Source organism: Medicago truncatula, chromosome 2, assembly GCF_003473485.1.
Source record: "Medicago truncatula cultivar Jemalong A17 chromosome 2, MtrunA17r5.0-ANR, whole genome shotgun sequence".
NCBI classification, from domain to species: Eukaryota; Viridiplantae; Streptophyta; class Magnoliopsida; order Fabales; family Fabaceae; genus Medicago; species Medicago truncatula.
In genome coordinates, this window is record NC_053043.1 from 13437915 (window position 1) to 13450001 (window position 12087).

The following is a 12087-nucleotide window of genomic DNA, read 5'->3' on the forward strand; positions in this document are numbered from 1 at the left end:
TGAGTTAAGTGCAACATTATCTGGAAAAGAGAATGTTGAACAACATATAAATGAGATGATCCATAAACTCAATGCATTAAGGTTTTGTGTCAAGATGTGGTGTCTCTTTTTCCGCCCTCTGCCCCCTACCTTCTCACGCGTCCTATGATTTATCCATTTTACCCTCGTTCGAATTCTAGCCTGAAGCATATTTTTGGTGTTTCGAATTCACGAATTCGAACACATCGAGACATTAATAAACAAAAAAAAAATGAATTGACCAACGAAAAACATAGATAATTATATCATTGTATTTGTAAAACATATTTAGTTCCCTACCATATACATCTGAACTAATCTTTGGAGAGATCTACAATATTATCCACGGCTCTCTTAAGACTATCATCTTAAATTTTCACTTCATCTACAACCTTCTTATCATCTTCAACTTTCTTATCATCTTCATCCTTCCCAAGGTCTTCAACTATTACATCGTCATAATCTACAACTATCACATCACCCTGAGCACGATTGAGTTTATTATAACTAACCATTTTATGCAAATATATAGGTTCCTTGTTTGAAGCCTCGTCATTATAACAACTGAATCTGAATGAGCTCAAAAAAATATTTGACAACTTCAAAATCAGCAACCAATCTATAGTTATACAATCAGGAGAGGATTGTCTCATGTGACATTAGAGTTCAGTGAATTTCCATCTCTTGATTTGCAATGAGAGAGAAAGAGAAAAAAATGGAAAAGATGCATCTAAGGGCGGGGATTAAAATTGTAGAAAGTCTAGTGAAAACCTCACGGGAGGGGATCCATTCCCTATACAATCCATATATGTTTACACCTAGTTTAGTTCTATAATCCGAAACACCCCCAAGACTTGTACTAAAGAGAAAGAAAGTTTTGTAGCGTTATAAAATAGGGGGACCATATATGCAAAATGGTGAAAATGTGATCAAAATTACAATTAAACCTTTTTTGGTTTTATAAGTAAAGTCCATCACCAACGTAATTGAAAAAGTGCTAAAGAATCTGATGGAATTTGTATGAGTCTAGAAAATATCTTTAACATTTTTAGAATCAGACTCCCTCCATGCCTATTTATATAATATAAATCAACTTTTTTTTAACCAATCTTTATTTACAAGTTACAACAATGGTAAACATGGACCCCCTTTGTTTTTCTATAATCATTCAACAAATCGTATTTAAATGTCTTGAATCAAATTGCATTTCTGTCAACTAACACCTCCAAGCTCCAACACGACTTTGTTGGCAAAGAAATGTTAAATAATTTCAAGTCTCTTATTTCTAATGTGCCATTCCTCTTTGCCAATCATATTTTCTCCTAATCACCAAAAAAAAAAACATATTTTCTCCCAACTATATATATAACCCAACAAAGTGTTTTAGAATCTTCATCTCCTCTTCATAATTTTTTTGATTGAAATAAACGTTTTAGTCACATTTTCCGGAGCTTTATACATAGCAAGAGAAGGAAAAAAATATAATTACAAGCTAGATGATTTCCACCTTAATTTCTCTTTAATTCAATCATCTCCAGAGATTCCATTTATGAAAGTTTTAATGAACAATTATTTTCTTAATACATAATCAAATTTTACACAAACTTACATATATGTAAATTAAAAAAAATCTAATTAAAAAACATACACACTTCACAACAACCAAATTAAGAGCAATTGCATATGTGGCAAAGCTAGAGAGTAGGGCAAGTACTGAAAAGGATATTATAATTTTTTGTCTAAATTCAACTTCATTCCCTTCAAAACTATTTGCCCTTAGAATTTAAAGGTGCACAAGCTAGGCTCAAATTAAGATCAACATCACCATCAATAATATTATTGTCTACTTGCATGGAAGCCCCATTATTTCTGGATGTAGCTGCATCAAAATGAACCTCATTAGGACCCTCTTCATAAGGTTGTGTCTCCCATGGTGACCCAGGTGGACAAAGTAACACTACTCTTGGTGCACCATGTTGTGCTATCATAGGATGATATGGTGAAGATGGTACAAAGTGTTGATGATGTGGAAGAATGGAAAGAAAATGTGCTCTTTGGCGTTCTCTCTTGTGTGCGTTTTGATGGCCTCCTAACGCTTGACAATTGGTAAATTCGCGATGACAGAAGTGGCATATGAATCTCTTGTTGTTAGAAGGAAGAGTGTTAGATGGTGTTAATGAGAAACCAAATAGCTTTACTGGTGATGAGGGAGAAGAGGAAGGTTTCTCCTCACTATTGTGCATAGGGTTTTTAGATGAACTACTACTCATGTTGATTTTGCTTTGTTGGTTAATAGAGGGATATCAATCTATATATGAATAATATGTGCACATATATAGCAATAAAATCACCATAAAGTTTAACATATTTTTCCATAACATAGTGTGAATGGATTTGACAATTTTCTAGGATGCAAATCACATAAAACAAAGTGAGTGTAATAAACACCCAACTAACTGTACACATAACGTTTAATGTAAACAATCTTCACATGCACTCAATTATTTGTTGTCATGTTACTTAACTGAGTATACAAATCATGAAGGAGGGAAGTAGAAAATAATATTGATCCCTTTTTTATTGAAATGAATTAAAAAAAAAAGGAAAAAAAAAAAAATGTGTATATAAATTACATGTTATTAAACTCGTTAAAAGATATGACAATATTGTCCAAAAAAAAAAGATATGAAAATACATTATTAAATGTCCGCACTTATACTTCTTGCTTACATTGATAAAATATCTTTAGAAATATTGTTATAGATAGTTTATTTGATGTATTAAGAGACGTTGAAGAGGTTAACATTGTTAACATTTCTCTTTTAAAAAACTATTTTTAAAAATATTTAAAAAGTTGTTTTTGTTTTTATAAAAAAAAAAAAAAAAAAAATTAGAACGAGGAAATGACACCAATACAACACAGAGAATACCTTAGGACTTAAATATAAAATATTCATCACTAACAATATATAGACAAAAAAAAAAATATAAACTTAAGTCATACATATAATTATTCAATATACAGCTGCAATTATTTTTTTCTTCCTAATTTAGTCATTTATATTATAAAATGCTAACGATGGCAATCGTCTAAATGCTAATACATCCCAAAGGGTAACAAACCACTCTTAGAAAAGGCACGGAGGTCAAGAGATATGTTTTATGGTATCGACCATGCCCTCAACCTTCAGAATAACATCGTAGAAGATAAATTTTGCATCGTCCAAAATGTTGTGTGTCAAATTAGGAGCAACCCCTTGACTTTTTTCTTTTGCATAAAGTAAAAACAACAACTTTGAAGCAAAATATAGAGATCCCACCGGTAAAACCACGAACACACACCTAACCAACGAAAAATCTTATTTGAAATTGTAGGGGTGTTCATGGGTTGGGTCAACCCAGAAAACCCGGTCAAACCTACCCAAAAAACCTAAAAAAATGGGTTGGATTGAGTAATTGGGTGGGTATGGTTTATAAAAATGGAAAACCCATAAAAATAAATGGGTTTCTGGTAAAACCAGACCCAAACTCAAAAAACCCACTTACCCAATAATGTTAATATTTTTTATCATTATTTTCATAGGGTAGAAGAAAGTTATATTTACAAAACATACACATTGTACCATATATATTGAAAATCAAAATATACTAGAGTTACAAATTAATATGTTGTACTTTCTGGTTATTTTGATACTAATGCAATTTTATGTCATGCAACTTTAGTTTGTTGCAAGTATTTTATGATGGAGTTTATTATTTGATATTCTATGATGCATAAAATTATAGTAAGATAAGTTAAACATTTTTTTTTAAGAAAATTAAAAAGTATGGTACTATTTTAAAACAAAATTATGAGGACTTATCATTTAGTCATTTAATATTAAAAAAATATATATAAAAATAAGTTGGGCAACCCATTACCCAATCCAACCCAACCCAAAAATTAGTGGGTTTATCCAAACCCACCCAATAGTATAACGTATGGTTATTTTACTTCACCCAAACCGAAGTACCCTATTTAATTTGATTTTGGATTTGACCAAACCCAAATCCACCCACGAACACCCCTACCAAATTGCACTTGCAAACTCACATTTTGTGAATAGGTGGTCCTCCGTTTCCTTCACCCCGGGACACCAACAACAATTCGGTTCATTGTTTGGGGTAATAGATCATGTAAGTTTTGTAAAATAAAATAATGCATCATGTAGACATCTAAATTTTGTTTTTGAGAGGATGTAGATGTCTAAATTGAAAATTTTATATTAAATGACTATTTATTGGTATTTTTGTTAAACAATAATACTAATTTTAATTATTACAAGCAGGATCAAATCAGAAATTCTAGAACATGTTGTGCAATCTTTTTCCAAAAAATATGTGAATGTTCATCATATTCATAGTTTATTTTATGAACAAGATGAAGAAAATTGTTTTTAGGATAAAGATAATTATCTTTCGACATAAATCAGTGTTGTAAAACAAGTAAAAGACTTAAAATTGTAGAAAGCAAAGAAACTTAAAGAAAAGTAAATTGGATTGTATTGAATAAAATGGTTCACCAAATCATGTTACATACACTCTTTTCTCTCTACATTTGGTACTTTGAGTGTTAAAATTCTATAATAATGATTTCTGACCCATTTTTTCTATCAAAAACTACTATTTATACATGAAAAAAAATAACTGCAAAGATCAACGGCTAGAAACTACATTCCTTCTACATCTTCTGTTTGTTTACCACGTGTCTGAACCTTCAAACTTGCCTCTTCTGAGAGAATTCAAAGTCTTTTAAAGGCTTCTCCAGTCGAAAACTGCATCTTCTCTGGTCGAAGTCTTCATCAGTCAAAGTCTTCACATGTCGAAGTCCTTCCTTGTCGAAACCCACATTTTCTCTTTGGACTTAGAAAATCCTGCAATCTTGTATTTTTCTTTTCTTGTCGAAAAACACATCTTTGAAAATACAGGCTAACACAAAGTGATCAAACACTTGTCGGAAACTTCCTCAAAATCCATGTTGAAATACTAGAGTTTGTTGTACCTTCCCCGTCGAAAGCTTCATGCTTTGTCTTGTACTTAGGGAAACTCATGATCTTGATGACCAATTTCATGTCGAAATGAATCACCCTTTAGCTTGTGTCTGCAAAGCTTCTTCTTCGACTAATATCTTATTTGTCGAAATAAACACTTTGATAATATAACCTAACAGGATTTGGCTCAGGATTGCCCATTTTTAATTTGAGGGTTTCTCTAAATTTGAAAGTTTTTGCTTGGTGATTTATTTTATTTTATTTTACTCTTTAAAATGTACCCTCTTGTGGGACATGATAATCTATTAATGATCTCCCAAAAAAGGAATATTAAATAGTATAAAGTGCAAACTTCCCACCAGAGCTATAAACTGAATAGTAATAATTTTCCATTGGAGTTATAAATAAGGACAAAAAAAACACAGTTAATTTGAGCTATATAACGATTATAGCTTGAAACGATTTAGCACTAAGAAGCAAATTTATATGATGTTGTAGGGGGGGACGGGTCTTCTACCAAACTCCTAAGTGATGAGAAAAAGACAGCACAATTAATTATTACTTGTTCAATTTTATTTTATTTTTTTGACAAAAACTTGTTCAAATTCTTATGATGCCGTTTTTGTTTTTTGTAGGAAAACTTTTTACATAAATTTAGAATGATCATTTTTATGTGCAAATGACAAATTAGCTAATAGTTAGAATCTAACTATAACGATTGAAAATCTATTAAACAGTGTTGTTTTTTTCTTTTGACAAGATATTAAATAGTTTTGTTGACATCTGAAACAATAAAGTAGTTGATTGAGTAAAACTAAAATTGGCTATTAAATTTAGATTATAATTTAATTTAAATAATGAAGTCATGTTTATTTAAAATGAAAAAAAAAGTTCTTATTTTTTAACCAGATGGATAAAAAGAATTATACCGTTAATCATATTCTTATTTCTTACCTTCAGTGATTTTTTTTTTGGGTTATATATGTTTTTGGTCCCTATAAAATTGGAAACTTTTAAGTTTAATCCTTACTTAATTTTAATAGGTTTTTTAGTCCATACAAAAAAGAATTACTTCTAATTTTAGTCCCTGTAACACTAAAGTTTGTTTAATTATCCTTAAACTCTTAAATTTTTGAACGATTTTTTTTAGACAAGTTTAGAACACTATGAAAGGTTCATTTACTAAAATTTAGAAATTTTTAACATGAAACGAATTAAATATGAATTTTTTAAAACGACAAAAGTTAAAGATAAAATAAACAAAATCTGGAGGGACTAATACTCAAAAGTTTAAGCATAAATTAAACAAATTTTAATTGAGGAGGGACTAATACTGAGTGCAGAAATATTTTTTAGAGATTAAAAGAACTATTAAAATTAAGTAAGACTAAACTTGAAAGGTCCAAATTTTATAGGGACCAAAAACATTTAACCCTATTTTTTTTATATAATTTTATAGATCTTTTTACACTCAAAATTTAAGGCCCCTCTAAAATATAGAAAGATTTTGTATAAAAAAAAAAATAGAAAAAGACAAAATGTCTTTATGAAAAAGGAATAAAGTAGTCTATCATGCGAAAGCAAACGTTAATCGGGGAACTAAAAAAGAAATAAACACCAACGTTAGTTAGGGAAAACATATACAGAGGTTGTAATAATATTCTAAAAAAAGGAGATGCTCCTCTAAAGCCAATCTTTTTTTTTTAATGGAAAAGATTTAGTTTTTCAAAAATTTATTTAACGATAAAGATCAGGCCGCATACATAATAAGTCAGTCTATTAAAATAAATATGAATAATATTGTTTATTATTAATATTTTTTTTAGCAATGTCGTCAAATTTTAGCTCTTCAAATAATAATATATTTTTTTTTTCAAAAAATCTAATGATTAACGCTCAGACATTTCAAATAGCACTCTACTTACAAATCAGTAAATCGATATTTTGCAGTAGCACTGAATCAAAAAGACTGGTTTCTGTAATGAAAAACAAACAATTGAAATTTTTTTATTGGACTTTTGGTGGATTGAACTCCCTAATTTTTTTCCTTAAAAAAAAAACCTCCCTAATTTTTTCAACTCTCTTTTTCTTTATATTATTATTATTATAGTTGTATTGTATGAGTTTTACCTTTTTTCTTTCTTTTAGGTTTTGTTAGTTTAGTTGGATTTTGGCTTTATTGTCCACTCAATTATGTTTTTCCCTTTTTTCTTTAATAAATTTATGACTTTCATAAATAAATAATTATTACTCAGATTCAAGAAATAATAATTTAGTTCTTAAAATATTTTAGATATTTTCTCTTTTTTTTTTTTCCGAGGAAAGATATTATGCTTATCTTGATGTTATAAGAAACTACACAGGCCAATATTTCCATTGATTATACATACAAGAGTGTTTGGATGATACGGTAAGATATACATTTCAATTTATCTGGATGTCTTAAGTTTGAATCCTGTTATGAGTCTAAAACATATTTAATCTGAAGTTTGGTTGAAAAATAAGTAAAGTTTAACCATGAATTATTTCACCCATGAATTAAATTTAGGTTCTCCTGAATCATTCGTCATTTGATGGAGCGCATTGACCACTTAAACCCAATCATTTGGCTTCTACCAAATATTTATTTATTACTTTGATATTTTCGGATAATTTCACCTTGCATTTATAATAATTGTAATTAAATACACATATTCAAAAAAATTAATTCGGTCAAATTATTATTATATTTCTTTCATTTAAAATAATATTTTCTCAATCTATCTAAAACAACAAATGTGCCATTCATTGTAAAATGAAGAGATACGATTTTAAAAAGTGTATGTCACAATTTTAAAAAGACTAAGACATTACAAAATATTTTATATCAAATAAACAAGAATATAGTTGTGGAAAATATAATTCAACCTAACTTTGTCTGTTTTCGAACTTTTTTTTTATCGTTCCTTAAGTAGTAGGAGTTTGTTCTATCCTATAATAATTTGATGTTTATCACCACCTTGTTCCATTGGTCTATCCTATAAGATGATAGAGCTTTAGAATTAACTTTTTTTTCTATTAAATAATCTCAAAATAATTTTTCAAGCCGGAGTTTATTTATGACAATAACACTAACCAACTCTTGAATATTTGCAAAGAAATTTGCCGTCTACTAGTATCAATATTGTTCCTTTCTTTGAGGTGACTTTCTGGGGCGGGTACTCAATTAAGTCAATTATCGATGAAATCCAAAAACCTACCGATAGATTTAATTAATCATCCAAATTTGTTTTAAAAAAATATATTTGATAACATCAGCAATATTTCCACACACAATATTGCCCCTACATCCTACCTCACCCCATATGTGTTATTGTATCTGCCACACATTAACTGAGCGAAATTGCTATCCTTGTCTTAGTCACGAAAATGTGAATGGTGTTTTTCCTAGTATAGCTCAACTAAAAACACAAACACACACTCTCTCTCTGCCACGAAAATGTGAATGGTGTTTTTCTAGTATACCGATAATGTAGGGTTTTGAAGATATTAGATTGAAGTTATTGATTGAATGATGTGCGCACGTGAGATCGTTTGAATACTTTAAAATAAATATCTCTATCGTCGTAGTTGCTCTTAATTTCCTCATCTTAAATGTCACTTTCTTTGGGAATATGATGTAAAGTCGTAAAAATAATTTTAGTACGATTGGAAGATTATTTTTACTAAAGTCATCTTTGAAAACCTAGTTTGGAAGAGCTATAACGTTGTCCCTCGATTAATACACAATCCAATTCCAATCACCACTTATTAGTAGTAGGACTAGGATATGCAATTAGACATTTCGAATTTTAGTGGCTTCAATAGGTTTTGAAGTTGAAAACTTTTTTGTAAATTTGTAGAAGTAGAAGTAGAAGAGGCATTCAACCATGTATGCTATGTTGGAAAACGATTGCTTTAAATAAAACGACAAACACAAATGATGAAATGTAAAGGAGTTGGTAGGGGACGGGTAACCCAATTAAGAAAGGAATAATGTCCAATTACATCTTACACTACCTATTATTGTCGTCTTTTTTTTGTCTCTTGCGAGCATCTATATATATATCAATCTTTTACCGACAAATTTTGTAGGACACTTTCAATTTGGTTTATAATAATATCAACATTTTGATTTGATCTTCAATTTTGTAAATGTTTTTCATGTTTGTCTTTATGTCAATGTATGTTACTCCATCCGTCCCAGATTAACTGAGTCAAAATCTCATTTCACACGTATTAAGAAAAATGTATAAATGAAGGAGAGAGATAAATAATTTTAAGTGCAGTTGTTAAGGTATTGGTGCATTCTCCACTATCATAAATGTAAAGTGAAAATATATTGAATTGAGAATGATGAAAATAATATTAATTAGAGTTATAAAGGAAAAAAAAGTACTCCCTCCGTCCCAAATTGTATGTCACTTTAGAAAAAATATTTGTCCTAAATTGTATGTCACTTTAGAATACCAATGAAACATTAATCTTACTTTTCCTATTATATCCTTAACTATTTATTACTCTTTCTTTTTTCAATTCTTTCATTTATCTTTCCCATATCATTTATTAAGGATAATTTTGTAAAACAACTCATAATATCTATTTCTCACACAATATTAATTACATTTCTTAATATGTGTGAAATGCTCAAAACGTCGTACAATTTGGGACGGAGGAAGTAATTAATATTGTATTGAAAAGTGAAATGACTCAGTTATTTTGAGACATTTTTTTTTGCAAATGACTCCATTATTATAAGACGGAGGGAGTACTAAACATCGTTAACATGTTCTTTAATCATAATATTGATAGCCAAAAAAATTATGTTCTTAAAAATGAGCACACTCAAATATCTTAAGTCAATACCACTAATTCAACAAAAGATCGAAAATAAATAGGATAATTATTTATATTTCACAACCTTGCTGGTGCAACATTGTGCACTCAAAAGAAAATAAATGTGCTTTGTCTTACAAATACCACTACACAGATAAAGATTTCATCAATTTCTTAACCAAAATATGAGATTATTTGGTATGGAATGATCAAACTATATTAGGACATTGAGCAAACACAAATTTCATAAACTACAAAATCATCCAACGAAAGATTGTTGAACATACAAATCAAATTAGTTTAAATCAAAATGATTATTATTGATGTTTCTTAAAATATTTTTTTCACAAAAACGGAATGAGATGAAGTGCCAACAAGTGTACCTTCTACCACATCAAAGTGAACAACGAAGACCAATTGTTTCTCAACAATGCATAATGCCACATAGTAGAAGATGGGTCAGCAAGAAGAGAAAAAGTTCACAAGAGTTAGAGATTCAGAGTCCAAGGGTATCTTTTAGGAGAAGTAAATATAAACATCCTTTCATGGTTTGCGAATTTTAGGGTATTTTTTATCTTGGATTGTAACTTCATCCTCTCACCCTAAATTTCAAGCTTAAAAAAAAAAACATAAACTACATAAAAAACATCAAAATACATTAATGTTCCAGACAAAAAAGTATAGCTTAAAAGTGTTATATAATTAATCTACGTTATTTTTACTATACATATTGCATTGATATTATCTCCTACTATCTCTCTATACATAATGAGATTATCAACTAAAATATATGAAATAATGTAAAAGAAAAATGTATATCATGTCCGGAAAATGTATATAACCTCAAAGTTATGTTCAGTTCAATAACCTTTTCTAAGAGAACCAAGACTGTTTTTTTTTTTTTTTTGAACAAAGAGAACCAAGGCTTTTTTTAAAGGTAGAGAACCAAGGCTTGAAATTTAAAAGTTTCCCCTTAATATTGATGGATTTTTTTTCTTTTGTAGAAGTAATAATAGTGGTTATAGTGAAAGTTAGCCGTAGACAATATCAAAGAAAAACAATAATGTCTTAAAGCATTCATTCTCGTGTTTTTTTTTTATCAACAACAACTATCACAAATAGGGAAATGCCAACTTCTGATCTTAAAACATAAGCTAAAAAACTAAATTTAGAAATATTTTCTTAAAATTTGTGTATACAAATGTTATAAAAGTTTAATTATTTATATTTTCAATAAAAAAATTATTTCTTATTTTCATTTGTAGTTCCTTAACTTATGTTCTAAAAACACAAATTAACACGACCCTTATAATTAAACAACGATAAATTAATATAGCCATTATAAAAAACGATAAATTAATATAAAAAATTTATGGTGGAAATACTATTTCTGAACGATATAAGCAAAATTTAGGGATATTCTTTTTCCACTCTTACTTACAATCTCACTTGTGTTATCTCTCGCAAAAGCCTCCTAAATTCCATCTTTTTGCCAATTTGTCTAGATTGTACATTCCGTACAATTATGAAAAGCCTATTTAGAAGGGAAAAAAAGTTAGCCAATGAACCGTTTTTTTTTAAGGAACCATGAATGAACCGTTAAAGTGTCTTTTTCATAATTTTTTTACACATCTAAATCGTACAATTTAAATGTGCAAGAACATTTTTTTGTTGGATATTTCTACACATAGTTACATTAATCATCAACATATAATTTTTTTATTTTTATTTTTCAAAAAGTGAGGCGACTTAGCAAAGTACTAAGCCACCAAAATATATATATATAAGAAAGGAAAATGTACAAAAAAAAGGAGGGGGACCGAACCAAAACCTCCAGACTAAGAAACAAACCTAAAATTAGGCATGCTTAGTTTGTTCCTCCCAAAAGGACCTCTAATGCAAACAGAAAGTTCAAGCCAAACTTTCAAGGAGATTGAAGATAAACCTTCATCAACATATAATTATAAATTACAATGCATTCAATAATTAATTACTTCACCAACATATTTTAATAATCATCATAACCATAATGGTAATTGAAACAACATGCATGTACTCATGAAAAATGCATTTTGTACATTTGAATTGTAAAATCAGAATGTGCAAAAATTTATGGAAAAAGAAAATGCATTTCACACATCTAACTTCTACGATCTAGATGTGTAAAAAGTCTTGAAAAATCAAT

At 29.0% G+C, this 12087-nt stretch overlaps 1 protein-coding gene across 1 annotated transcript; it reads right to left on the reverse strand.

The window, feature by feature from the left end:
* Positions 1-1784: 1784 nt before the first annotated feature.
* Positions 1785-2288, reverse strand: LOC112419093 (zinc finger protein 6-like). Its single transcript, XM_024776003.2, has one exon. It carries the CDS (start codon positions 2286-2288, stop codon positions 1785-1787), a length of 504 nt encoding a protein of 167 aa, XP_024631771.1.
* Between the last annotated feature and the right edge of the window lie 9799 nt (positions 2289-12087).